Source organism: Accipiter gentilis, chromosome 25 (assembly GCF_929443795.1).
Source record: "Accipiter gentilis chromosome 25, bAccGen1.1, whole genome shotgun sequence".
NCBI classification, from domain to species: Eukaryota; Metazoa; Chordata; class Aves; order Accipitriformes; family Accipitridae; genus Astur; species Astur gentilis.
Window position 1 is genome coordinate 20,008,195 of NC_064904.1, and position 14,210 is coordinate 20,022,404.

The window sequence follows — 14,210 nt, forward strand, 5'->3', positions numbered from 1 at the left end:
TTTTCCTGGAAACTTGGAGAACTTATAGGAGACAAATTTGTTTGCTCTGCAGAAACGGGAAGCATACTTGGAAGTAAGACTCTGTGCAGCAAATGTTTAAAAATACACCTGTGTTCTGCAAAGCTCTGGTACCATCATAGGGCTTGCCAGCATCAGTGTAAACCAAGTGAAGAAGGCATGCAAAGATGCTACAGGTGCTGCTGGAGAGCATGGTTTCATGAGATGCCTTCTGCTAGAGGGATAAGGAGTGATGCTCAGATCCTGCCTCCGAAAACTCTGCAGGAGCTGTAGACCCTTCCTCATCTGGCAGTTTTATTCCTTCTTGTTCCCAAATCCTGCAGTGAAGCTGGGCTTGTGCAATTCGTGGTGGCTGTCATGGAAGGCAGCTGGGATTCCAGCTGGAGGCATCTGCTGCAGCACATGATCAGGCCCTGCGGGGAATTAAAACAGTGCTCTCAGGGGGAACTAATTTTCTAGGAAATGTTTAAATGGCTTCTTTAGAAGGGCTTCGTGTCTGTAGTGGAGGGTTTCTTGCACAGCGCTAAGAGATGGTTGCTGTGAGCAGTTGAGAAGTGAAGGCTGGTGCGTGGCTCTGGGTCTGGCACGGTTCCCAAAATATGGAAAAATTTGGAAGTGTGATAGGGAGGGAAGATCTCATCAGGAATGACCCTGATGCAAGGAGTAAGCCTGGACTCTGCTGAAGGTTGTCCTGATGTAGGAGAGAATTCCTGCAGCCAGGGATGCTGCAGGGCACCACTTGAAGATGAGCTTACATCTCAAGCAGGTGCTTAAGGCTAAATGCCTGTAGAAATGCTCTGCTGAGGAAGTTTGGTTGCGAGCCTGGTCTTTCCATGTCAGGCTGTGTCCTTTAGTGCCTTATGGCACAGGGCACACTCACAGTCTGCCCCGTGGCCTTTTCTCCAGTAGCTGGGGCACAGACAAGTTCACAAAGGGTTTGTTGGTGAAGTTCTCGGTGATCCTTATCAGCTGGTCCTATGGGTTGCTTTTCTCTCAACACTGATAAAATCAAGTGACCAAATAGCTGGGAACTAACGTCAAACCCATCCAACGGTGGTTTCTCTATGACAAGATGAACCAGCCAAGCTGTGTCCCCAGCTTTGTTGTATGTGTGTTGTTTCCTACACTGTCTGAACCCTCAATGAGCCACTCCTTTAAGGATCTAAGCTTCCATTTGGAAAGGAAAATAGTATAAAGGAAAGTTTGCGGTCCCTGTGGTTCCAGGGGAACACAATGGAAAATACGGCTTTGAGTGTAGCTGGAAAGCAGGAGGCAAAGAACCAAAAAGTGGCCAGTTTTGAGCCAGCCTCAGTCTATTGAGGTCTGAGTCACCAGTCCCAAGAGCTTGGGCTGGCCAGTTGTGATATGACGGTGAACGTTACGAGGAACACTAAATAGTATCTGAATGAAATCTTATTTAAGTTAAAAAGCAACATATATTATGGCTGTATCTGAGATGTAATCAATTCTTGGGAAAACCTGACTTCTCCAGAGGGTGATTTCTTGGTGTCCTTAAGTCAGAAGAGCCTTTTTTGTTGCTTTCGATTGCCCAATACAAAAGGGGAGGGGGGGGGGTGAAATCTGCCCCATTTTCACCCTACCTTTGGCAGCAGCGGTTTTGATCTTTGATCTATAACTGTATTTTACAAACTCACACACAATGGCTTGCATGTTCTCACAAAGCTTGTCCCTCCCATGGATCCAGCTGCCTAAACCAGGATATTTTCTGATGGCATAAACCAGCTCTGGAACCAGCTTCATTTCGGGGCTCTGCTATCAGTCTCTCAACACAGATAGATGCAGCAGTGGTGGATCAAGAAAGCCCCAACCCATCCTTTCCTCCCCATCCTCTACCTGACCTTGCCGTCTCGGTAGGGCAACTGGTGGACCATCGCAGCTGCTGCACATGGGTTTATGCTGAAGTGTGTTGGCAGAGGTGCTGCCCTCTCTTTGCAACTGCACAAAGCGGTGGAGCACGCTGTGTCTGCAAGGCATTTTAGCTTTTTGACCTTCCCTATCTTAGCTGGATGCCCATAACAGACCCTGCCTGCTCTGAGGAACTGGATAAAACCAAAAGGACTTGGGGGAGAGGTTGGTTTATCTGCTGGGCACTTAGCACTACTCCAGTTAAGTCACCATCAGTCATTTCCAAAGGGTCACTGGGATTTATAAGATTTCTAATTAGTCTTATAATTGGTCTTTTCGTATCTTTGTCTTTCTTACAGCCAGGGAAGCTTTTGAAGATGCAGGAAACATCTTAAGTGGCCATGTAACAATGGGGATGTATTTCGAAGATGATGTCTTGGCTTTGTAAGTTGGTTCTCTTTTTATTTGGTGAGAATTTGAACTGATCTGCATTTAGTGAAAGCCAATGCCTAGAGCAAGTGTCACTGGCTAGGCTGAGTGTTTATCAGCAGCTCTAAGCAGCTATGAGTGATTTAGTCCTGTAGAGAGATTGGTCAGGACTCGGCCAAAGGGAGATGTAGCCCTGGCTCTGCCACTGATTTGCAGCTTGTCCATGGGCAACTCATTTAGCCCTGTTGAAATGAGCAGTCATCTCCCTTCCTGCTGTTTAAGTTCACTCTGGGTATTTTCAGTCCTCCAGCCCTGCCAGCCCCCATGCATCTGTTGGGTTCCTCATACAAACAGGACCAAACTTTTATGGAGGAAAAAACAGGCTGGAAAAATGATATCCTCTAGCTAGGATCAGTGTGTGAGGAAGAAAAAACAATTCTGCCCTTCTCTTTCCATCAGGAAGAAGTGATGAATTGCTACTGGTCTTCTTCTTTCTGCAGTCCCTTCAGCTTCTCGTCTCCTCTTCCCTGGCCTGATGCTGGGAAAGTGCCAGTGGGGATAGGGAGGGGGAGCATAAGGGGATTGCTGCAAAGCCAGGGCTCTAAATGTGAGTGAGTCTTGCTCTGATGGTTGCCCCCCAGTTGCCAAGAGCTGCCAAAAGAGAGGCTCCTTGTGACTACTTGCAGGCTTTCTTGGGTAGCAGTGGAGTGGGCATTGTGTCTGGGTGCTGGAAGATGGTTTGAAAGACCTGAAATAAATGCTGTCTTTCCATGGAGCTGCCTTGGTGTGGAGCAGGCGGCCTTTCTGCAGCACTGGGAAAGGTGTTAAACCCCTTCGGTCTCATCCAGCTTCCTGGTGGGCGCTCGCATCTGGCTGTGAGATGTTTGCAACTGCCAAGGATGGGGAAGAACCTACCTCTATCTTTTCAACAGTTAATCTTAATCTTTTTTTTGCTTGAATGATGAGCTCACCCGTTTCCCTCCCCTCAGCAAGAGCAAAACGTTACTGCCGTTTCCAGACAGAGCTCTGAGGAGGTGCATCCTCTTTCTGGAGGAAGAGTGCTGGAAAAATATAGCAGCCTTCCTCCTGTTTGTATGGTAAAGGCGAAGTCAAGGCTTTCTCAGTCAGTTCCTGACTAAGAGCATCAGTTGCAGCCCTAACTTTAAGCCAAATTGGAGCTAATGGGATCTGAGCATGTATCAGTCCATGCACTTAACTGTGTCATTAAGACTCACTCCAGCAAGGGGCAAAGTGCTTTGGATTAGACTGTGAGAGATGCTTCAGTGCCTATAAATGCAGCCAGATCCAGGGGGAATCTTCAGCTTGTCCTGGCATCTCATTTCCATCAGGAATTAGCTATCAAGGCAGAGATAAAAACCCCAGAAGGTACTTGGCCTGTTCCAGGTATGGGTTTAACAGCCAGTAATGCAACAGTGAATTATTTTCATTAGTTTCTTACAGATGCAATGCATCTCTAGTGCGTCTGACAAGACACGGGCATTTTTGTGGTATGCACGGAGAATAAAAATGCAAATATCTTGCTAGTACGTCTCTATTAACCAAACTGTGCTGATAGAAGTTAAAAAAAGCAAAGGAGGGCAGGGTGATCTCACAAAACAAGATACCAGTAGAAAAAGCCTGTGTTTTCTCAGCAATGACATGGAAGAATACACCTCCATCTTTCTGCTCCAGCCGCAGTCTGCAGCGTGCTCCTGTTTAGTTGGAATAGTTAATACAGTTTATATAGGTATTCATTCTGCCAAGTTTGGAATTTGGCTGTGATTTGTGGGTGATGCTACTGTAGCTGGTCATCTTTGCAACTGTAAGTAGAAAGTAAACACTTACAGGAATTTCTTATGCAAGAGCCAGGCTCACTTCCCTTCTTAAGAAAAGAAAAGCTATTCTTCTGCTAAACACTCAAGGAGGAAATGTTTGTGGCTCCCAGGTCACAGAAAGCCGAGTCCCCTCTTCCCAGAGAAAAAGGTATACAAAATACACAAAGAATGTTGTTAGCAAAACTGTTTGCTCAGCAAGCACATGCTCGGTTGGTAACTAATGAAAAAAAAAAGCGTTAAGGAAGAAATGCTTTCAATGAAGTAATTATTTATTTCTCAAATGCTTAGATGTCATAGATTCCTGCCAAGTATTTGTTTGCAGATGTTTTTGATTTAAATGCAAGTCTCATATTACCCATCGAATGCCCCTGCTGTATCAATAGAAAGCTGTGGTAAGCAACAGTACAACCACTTGGTACCAATAAGATGAGAAGTGATTTCAGGGTAGACTCTAGCTGTTAGGTGGGGAATTTGTTGGTTTTCTGGCACTATGTAATAAACTTCTTTATCAAAGGCTGCTGAACAAGTTGATGTATTTAGACATAGGGAGCAGGAGTCCTTACCTCCTCTGAGAAGTCATCAAGGCAGAGTCTCTTTAAGACCTGTGGAAGTCTGAGAAGTTCAAAATCCCTCAATTTAAAAATTTTCTAGGGTTTTACCATTCTTAATTGATTGCAAATACAGGTTAATTTGAAAAATAACAGAGAGGAAAGTTAAGGACCTTCCTAATAGGTCAGAGGATTTTCCCAGCCGTGACCAGAAGTGGGAAACTCAACTTCCTTGACTGGTGGAGCTCAGGATTCTGGGCAGAAAGGGGAAAGCTTAGCTCAGGGCTGGATTTACAATGAGAAATTTTAAAAAGCAGAGGATACTGCAAAAAGAAACTGAAATGCCTTGGTTAAATCCAAGAACAGTTTGACTCACAACAGTTGAAGGCCTCAGGGAAGTCCAAGGTCATTCATTACTGCTGCTCTTTATCAAGACATCAGTGCAGATCTTGGGTGCCCCTTAGAAATTTGCAGTGGGTGTATTATTTCCAGATGGGTAAGTGCTGTGGTGGAGGAAGTGAGAGGCCCATGTATGAGCTGAACATCACGGAAATGTGTTACCTCCAGTTCCCTCCACCTGCTTTGTCACTGATGACCTAAACCACCAAACACTGAGATTTTTAAAGCAAATTTGAACAAATCTCCATCCCATTCAGAACTGCTAATATCAATGTCCAAACTGAACTTGCCTGAGCAAACCATGGAAGGGGGTGCAATTGGTTGTAACATGACTTTTCTCTGAGCTGCCTTTGCAGTAGGCTGAGTCTGTGTTGCATCTTCCTCATATGGAGAAAAAACCAGATGGACCAGATTACTTTTGAAAAGGAAATCAAAGGCTTTCCACGCCCCCCACCTCCTCAACCCAAAATGTCCTTACACCTTGCTCACTTCCCGAGCAATTCTGATGTCACAGCCTTTGAATAATTACCAGCAGCCTTTGAAAAATAGACTACAGATGTCCCCCAAAAAACTGTTGAGGCAGCTGACTTCCTCTGTCACACCCTTCCTCTGGGCACTGACATCTGGAACCTTCAGGACTGAAGTTCCTCAAACTTCCAGAATATTGCTCTCCCATCTTGATGTACCCCCTGCCCTTTCATTGCTCAGACTTCTCCTATTTTAGCTCTTTCCATCTTCTCAGCTTTTCTTTAAATACCCTTGAACCAGAAGAACCCTTCTTAACCAGAAGAACATTAGGGAACAAAGGATGAGCTGGTTTCTCCACCAAGAGTATACCTGTGCAATCTGTGTGTGTTGCTCTAATGCAGAGCTGGACTACAGCAAAATTGCCCATGTTCACCAAGTCAAAAAATAGATCTCCTGGAGCTTATTTTGTGTAGGTTGCTGTCCCTCAGATGGAGTCTAAGACCTTCTGTTTGCCTCGGCTTGGGAGGCAGAGTAAAGCACTGGGTGTGTATTTTCAGCACCTAACCTTAGGTGTCAAAATGAAAGAGAGGTGCCAGCAAATAGTTTAGATGGTGGTGTTTTGGATTTGCCCTATTTAGCTGCCGATGTCTTTTTTTTGCAGAAGGAAGTGCCGTTTGTGTGTGTGTGTGTGTGTATATTTAGCATCTGGTGCGAGCTGGGTAAGTGCTTGTTTCAGAAGGGGATGAGGGAACACATCAGCCCCATCTCTCCCCATCAAACCAGGACTGTGAAGGGTCTGGAGACTGGGCAATGGGCAACATGACCCTTTCCTCCTGCAGGTGCCTGTGCCTCTACATCCCTGTCCCCACTTTTCACTGGGGGGATGCCAGCTCTGCGTACAGCAGATCTGGTGTGTGTCAAATCCCCTGGCTGGTTCTTGTTACTATCCCTCTTTTTCAGATCCCGTAAATATGCAGTGTCTCCCCCTGCCCTCCTCCTTGCCAGGAGCGGAGGTCGGAGCGTGGAAGGCATCGCTTTGTCCAAACAGAGCGTGCAGGACATGGTGCAGATGATCAGATACGAATTGCTGGACATTTTTGTAAGTAAAAAAAAAATATAGTGTCCTTTTTCCATTGCAGTAATTTGCAGAACTGATTATAGCGTGGAGCTGTGCAAAATAAATATGTTTGCTCATTATTTCTATCATGCTGAGTTACGTTTGTTTTTAGATTTTATGGCTTGGATCAGACAGTCTGGACAGAAATCTGCTGTTTGCGGTGTGGTCTCGTGGGAGGAGACCCTGGGAGTCGATGGCCTGGCTTGTGCTCGTAGTCACAGACCCACTGCTGTGGTGACTTGGCCTGTCGCAGGGTCTGGTCCCTGCCTCTTGCACATGCCTTTCAGAGACTGGTTATAGCCATAACACATGGAGCTGGGCTGAGCTGACCTTGCTTCTGCCTTCTCTGCTCACACCCCTTCATCTCAGAGCGCACAGCTGCTCATACAGACTTGGCTTGCCATGGGCAGGGTTGGGCGTAGACATCTCCAACGTGCACCAAGATCCCAGCACCCACGCTTGTTTTCGAGCTGCTTGCATTCAACATGGACACTACAGCCTTGCTTTCGCCCCTGCACCCCTTGCGTAAGGACAGAAAGTCTAATTTTGTCTTATTCTCCCCTCCCTATAAACCCCAACTTCTTGTTTTGATGTCTCGCAGCCAGAAATCACCGTGCAAAATCTGCCCCGCTACTTGCAGCTCAGAAAGCCCTTCCTCATCTTATTCAGCAATGGTGACATCGGTCAAAGGGAAAGCAAGGAAATGCTGAAGCTGGCAAAAGGAAGACCCCAGCAAGCGTTTGTGGCTTGCTGGTTGAACTTGTGAGTGTGTAAAAACCTCTTTTCTTCTTTCCGTTAGCTCGCTCTTAGTATTTCAGTGCAAGGAAAATACTGAATCTGCAATTACTGAAAACACTATCTAGCTGGTAAAGTGATTATTCGGTCTGAAATCATCTTGAGTTGGGAGGTCAAATCATTTAGCAATGATTCAATATGTGTTCTGGGCAGCTGCAAAATTGCATAACAAAGTAAAATTAGTAAATGTTTAATTGATTGCAGAAATAATTTTCAGTAGAGTAAAATGTTCTCAAAGATATTGCACAGTAACTTGACCCTGGCTCTGGTGTTATTTGTATTTTCATCACTTGTGGGGGAAAAAAGTAAATTTGCCCTCCTGGAGTATCTTGGCTTGTTTATTCCATCAGCAATTAGAGGGAAGATCAGCAGGGCAATTACCGATTGTTGACTGGGGGAAAGAAAGTTTTCAGAAGAAGGGACAGCCAGAAAAAGCCCCATAAGGCAAACTTAAAAAATATTCAAGAAACAAAATGAATCCAGGAGCTAAGAAATAGAACGTTGTAGGAGAGGGGATTTTTTCCTAATCCTCCCCTCCCTGGTTGCGTTTTCAATTTTTAGCCTCTCTTTGTTTTGCCCAAGCCCAGAGACACCTCACTGCCTTAATCATAATGTGCTTTGAAGTCTGGGAAGCGCCTCGCAGCGTGGGCTGAAGTTTAGCTAACGGGGAATGCACATGTTTTCAAAGAGAAGACGATTTGTTTGCCAGTAATGGACAAGAAACGAGAACCCCTGGAACTTCCCCACCTACACATCTGCCTTTGCTCTCCCTTCCTGAGAAGGAGTGAGCTGTCCTTTGTCAGAGCAAAAGGGCATGGCCCCAAAAGAGGGCAGAATACAACCATTGGCTCAGAAACAGTAGCATAGTCCTAGAAAGAGGTCCTCATTTCCATGGGAGAGCTAGCTCAGACCTCGAGCATCACTCTTAGCCTGAAAATAGTGCCGGAAGCACTCAGCATCTTTGTGGTCTTCCTGTCCCCCCATCTCGATATCCTCTTTTGACTCTCTCTGTGTTGCTTGAGGAAGTTGCCATCCCAGCTCCTTGGGCTTTGGGGAAGCCCCCAGCAGCTGCCCAGTGGCTGGACCACCTGAGGACAGCCCTCTGCACCAGCCCCTGCCTTTCCACCCCCTGCGGACTTGCTGCAGCTGCGGGGCAGTGGCAGCCACTGGGCTGGAGGGAGCTGGTAGCTCTCCCTGCAAGCAGTGGGGCTGCAGGACCGCTCCTGTCTTAAAAACTTATGGTGGAGAACATTTCACACCCTCCTACAGTGTTTGCCCTAGCTCCTCCTGCTCAAGGATTTCTTTATGCATCTAATCTGCTGTCCGCTCCCTCTCCATTGGACTCTAATGGCTTGCTTAAAGCATTGAGCTTATGTGCTGAGCTTCTACAGCCATCCCATAGGCAAAAGTGTATACTTTGCTGGATGTGGCCTGAGGTCTTTGGCGCTTGCTTGGCTCTCAGTGCTGTTGTGCTGCCAGACCGCTGGTGAGCGAGTTGAATTTCCTTTTCCCAACAGGAGGAAGACTCCAGTGGGACACGGGGTCCTGAAGGCATACTTTGCCACCATGCCTTCGCTGCCTGTTCTCATCTGGGTGAAGCTTCACACTGGGGGTCAGGTATTCAAGTTCCCATCAGAGCAGTCCATCACTGAAATGAACATCTTGTCTTGGCTGGAGAAGCTAAAAGCAGGACTGGAGATTCCCAGCAGTAAGTGGACACACTTCTGTAACGTTCCTAAGCATGCACTGTTAGCTCCGGTCTGTTTATGAGAAGATGCTACGTGCAATAAATTGTCTGCCCTGGAATTTAATGATGGAAAAACTGGCTATGCTAGCGTGAACTGGAGAAGTACAAATAGTCCGGCCAGAAGAGAATACCCGCATTCATGAGTGTGCTTTGGGACTGTTTAACGTTCAGAGCCAAGCAAGAATAGTTCTGAATCGACATCCCTTCTCCATCATAATCCCCAAACCTGGCTGTGCTTTCCAGTTGCTGCGAACAAACCTTCTGAAACACAGCTTGCTAATAGAAAATCTTCTGACTCCCAGCTGTCACCATAAGAAATAGCTGCTCTTTAGGCACCTTCCAGCATTTTTTTGGATGTGAGAGGATAAGGAAGATGGTGCTTTGCTGTGGTCTTTGAGACATAAGGGGTTGGCTTGTATTGTGAAGCTTTTCACTGCATCCCTCCTGCCTTGATCAGCCTGCTGAAGCTTTGGAGGAAGGCAGCACAGATGTGCCTTCCTCATGTCTTATGTGTAGCCAGGGGATGCTTGTGAATTTTAAAATGAGCCTTTCAAAGCAAGTGTTTCCAAAAGCGTGGCAGGGTAGGATGTGTAGGCTCTCACCAGAGCTGAAGACACCATTTCTGACCCAGTAATCGCTGGAAGAACCCTGTAAGCCAGCCATCCTCCCACACCTCTTTCCATTTCCACTGCTAAAGGCACCTGGCTGTCATGTAGGTCTCTAGGAAGGGACCTTAGTTCTCAGGGGTGTCAGAGGGGTGAGCTGATGGCTGAGCAGCTCACCACACAGCCAAGGCTGTGCCAGCCATCACAGCCTCCTTCCTCAGGCTTTTAAGTGCTACAAACCGTGTGATCAGTCTTAAAAGCATAAAAAGGTCACCTAATGGGACCGCTTCCTCCTGGTATGGACAGGAGTCTCCCCTCACTCTTAATGGCATCTCAGTAATGCACAGTCATTAACACAGTTATCTGAGACCCGAGTGAAACATCCACCCACTGGTGGACAGAACCCGAGTGTGACCTTTGCAGTGGGGGTGTCTGAGGACAGAGGACCCCCATAGCCTTTGGGGAGCAGAGCCTTGGCCAGCTCCAGTAAATACTAATGCACCCCTGACTGGTTTCATTTGGGTGGTGGTATTAGTTTTGGAGGAAAGAGGGTGATCTTTAAGAAAAGTTCTTTAATTTTGCGTTCACTAGAAAGGGCAAAAAAAGCCATAATTGCTTCAAAAGAGAAATGTCCATGGAGTGGGGCTGCATAACTCTTTAACTTTTTAACACGGGACTGTATTTGCTTCTCAGGTACCTTGTCTGAGGAGGACTGGAAACCCCCTCTCCCTGCTTACGACTTCCTTCAGATGATGGAGACTGCCGTGCCTGAGCTCCCTCTCCACACTTCCCACCACCATGGGGACACACCGGCGCGGCACCCACCCGAAAATCCAGGAGGGGACATCATGGTCCAGGAGGAGCCGTCCCAGGACACCAAGGCAGAGAAAGTTGGGTCCCCCGGGAGGGACCTCCGGGGGACAGTCCCGAGGCTGGCGGCAAGGGAGAAGCAGGGCAAGAGACACAGTGAGCTCTGAGAACTGGGCATGCCCCTGCCGGGGGCAGTAAAAGATGTGGGATGGTGCCCAGAAAACCTTCTCACTTTCCCAGCCCTCCATGAGCCTTTACACCAAGGAGTGAAGTGCTTTAAGCAGTAAATTAATGGTGAAGGGATAAAACAGCCCCTAAGTCTCAGTGTGAGTTTCCTGCTGCAGTGTGCTGGTCATTCTGCGGTGGCTGTGATTTCTGATGCCAGAAACGTGTCTGTACACCCCACACCTTGGCCCCCCCGGCTGCTCCTAGGATTGCATTGCACAGCAAGCGGCAAGAGCAGATCTGCAGGGAGGTTGCTGTGAGGGAGGTCAGCCCACCCCATAGCTGGGGGAGAGATGGGGTAAGCTCACCACGTGCTGGAAGCTCGCCTGTGCAATGAGCTACACTGGAAAAGTCAGTGCAGCCCTGGTCTCTAGTTTCTGTATGTCTCACACAGGCGTTTTGGTTACCCCTGAGCAAGAAGGCGTGAGTGATTCCAGGATAAAGCATTTTCTGTCCCCACGGTTGTAGTTGCTGCTCTACTGATGCATGTCAGCAAGCCCTGCTTTCTAAAAGTGATTATATCTGCACTGTACCCATGTGGAGCTGGGAGGGCAAGCGTGCCACCTACCCCAGGGCTGCTTAAACTGGCACCCACTTGTGTTTACACCTGACTCGTGAACTGAATTTATGAGCGTGTTCATCCTTGGGACTAAGAGGAATATCTGGTTAAAGCAGTTTTATTACAAAGGCCAGAGCTCAGGTCATCACAACAGCCATGAATAGCTGGGACAAAAATCTGCCAGAAAATCCCAAGGGCAGGCAGGTCGGAAGGTGGCTTTGCTCAATGCTGGCATTTTCTTGGGTACAAGCCTGGGGGGTTATTTTCAGCCTCGATTTTTCTTTGGTGTCGGTGACAGCAGCAAGGTTGGTGCCTCCTGAGCTGGGGACGGTGCAGGGAGTGAGGTCTGCAGAAAGCCCAGAGCTTTGGAAATGAGGGGAGGGAGATGAAGGGCCAGGCTGGCAGTGCTGGAGACAGGCCCTTCTAAGGTGGGATGGAGCTGCTTCACATCCATAGCTAGATGGGGAGACACAGGACTCGGGGAAGTGGCTTTCCAGCCTCTGCCCGTCTCCTGGGGACAGCAAAAAGTCTGTCGTTCCTGGCTGGAGGACCTGAGCCTGCAGACCAGCATGGGATATGGGCTGGGGAGGGCTGTGTGTTTGGAGGGAAGCTTTGTCTAATCCCACCCATGCCATGATCATCTTCCCACCCACTTCAATAAGCATCTGCTCCCTTCCACAGCACCGCTGAGAGGTGCCAGAATGGTTGGATCCTCCTCCTCCTCCTTATGGCTCTGAAGTTACTAGGGAGGGGAAAAATTGACGGTAAGGAACTGCCGAGAGCGTTGTAAAGTCTGTATTGCTTGTCCTGCAAGCAGCCCACATGGTTGGGAGTATTTTGAAATGTCCAGAAATAGACCATTAGTCCTGGGCTCTCCTTGAAGCCCTTAATTGAAACAGACCATTTTTGGACTTAATGACAGGCTTAGAGCCAAAATGTATGTATTTAAAGTAATAAAATGTATCATGCAGATCAGAGGCTGCCATGCAGCTGAGCATTCCCAAGGGAAGGAGTAGGTCAGGGCGCGAACAGATCCTCCATGAGTTCCCGTCATTCCTCTTCTGTATAAGGTCGTTACACTGCTGGGCTCTACGAGCTGTACGTTGGTCGTTTCCCACCCTGTCCTTAATGACGCCACTGCTGCCGTTACAGCATCGCTCTCCCACTTGGTGCAGGTGAAGTGCGATATTTGGGCTTGTCATTGATGTCTTAAATAAATTCTATCTCAAGCACAGTCAATCTGCATCTGTTTTGGGCGCGCCGTGGTGAGCAGAGGGGCTGGTGTCCTGGGCCAGGGTGGCTGGGATGGATGCATCCCTACGGGAATGCTCCACCAGCCCACCGAGCCCTTGCGGCAGAAGGATCCTTTCCTTCAGCAGGGTTTGTGCAAGATAGAGGACCATTCCCACGTCCCTGCTCTACTTGACCATGCGTCCTTTTTTGATCGCAGCCCTTTGCCTTGCAGCATCGGGGCAGGAGCTTGTCACTAGGGGTCAGTGCCACATCTTGGTTATGGCTTCAAAAATTGCTGCCTCTCCAAGTGCTGCTTAATTGATGCTGGAGCATTGCCACCAAAGCGATGGCGGGTCAGCAACGGCTGTCCAGTGGGGTCCTGGGGCGGGACACTGGTGGCTGAGGGGCTGTTTGCTCCTCGGGATAGGGGCTGTAGCAAACCTGGAGAGTTGGGGAGTCCCGGCTCTACAGGCTTCAGCCCCCACATCAACAGCAGGATCCACCAGCCTGAGCCTCCCAGATGGGTTTGGGGGTGCCAGGAGCCCCGAGGCGAGCCCAGTCAGAGGGTCCCTGCAGCTGCCAGCACAGGCTTCTGCGGTGACACGGGGAAGGGACGTGCTTGTCCATGTCCCACCGCTGCTAGCATCAAACTGGGTCGGCAGCTGTGTTTGCTGGAGCTGCTGACTGTGAGCGTGGGTGCAGGTCAGGGTCCTGGACCACATCAGGGTGCGTGGGCCTGGCTTTGAGTTTGTTGTTGTTTGGTTGGTTTTTTTAAATACAAAAATGTCTTTTTTATTGCATAGCACAAGCAGGCACTTAGGGAAATCTATTGAGGCATCTATGTGCCAGGATATGTACGGACAGGGAGAAAACGTGAGGGATATTGGGGACAGTTTGATTGTGGTCTGCATCCTTCAGATGCAGACTCTTGCACTAGGTTGTTTTTAATAGCTACGGCTCTGGGGACAGACCGATGCAGAAAGAAGTATTCAGTGGGTGTTTATGGCCTTGAGTGAGAAGCGAGTCGGAGGAAGGAGAGCTCTGGACCTGGGGAGCAGCTGTGAGGAACAGAGTACATCCCACCGGGCTTGAGGAGCGGGATGCCATCCTGCACACACCGCTTGGCAAAGATGCAGAAGGCAGCCAGCCATCACCAGGGGGACAGTGTACGTGTCTACTGCTTCTCTGTGTGCCAGCACATACTGATGCTAAAGTGAGGCAAGATCACAGTGAACGCTGATGCTATCAGCTCCTTTTTCAACAGTTTACACTAAAAGAGGTGTCTGTTTGAGTAAACCATAGATCTATCTCTATCTCCCTAGGTGATGCTAGCGAGGTGCACACTGAGCTGAAGAACTGATTAATTTCCTGGCAGATGCAGTATTGACTATTTATGGCTTCAGACCAAACTCTTCTTGTGACAGTACTTTACTTCAGCGCTACGCTAAAGGTGCACAGTTGCATGGACTTCGTGTACTTTGGGAACCTTTCAGGGGGTGTTTAAATGTCAGTGGTTGATCAGAAGATAAAATGATGATACAAACACACACACACAC

The 14,210-nt window shown here is 48.2% G+C and overlaps 1 protein-coding gene across 1 annotated transcript in view; it reads left to right on the forward strand.

Moving 5' to 3' along the window:
* Positions 1-14,210, forward strand: part of TXNDC16 (thioredoxin domain containing 16) — a 40,690-nt gene extending 26,480 nt beyond the window's left edge. Inside the window, exons 17-21 of the mRNA XM_049828554.1 lie at positions 2,244-2,328; positions 6,524-6,662; positions 7,282-7,442; positions 8,993-9,183; positions 10,521-14,210. Coding sequence (XP_049684511.1) covers positions 2,244-2,328; positions 6,524-6,662; positions 7,282-7,442; positions 8,993-9,183; positions 10,521-10,804 — 860 coding nt within the window. The 3' untranslated portion in view covers positions 10,805-14,210. The remainder of the gene's footprint in view (positions 1-2,243; positions 2,329-6,523; positions 6,663-7,281; positions 7,443-8,992; positions 9,184-10,520) is intronic.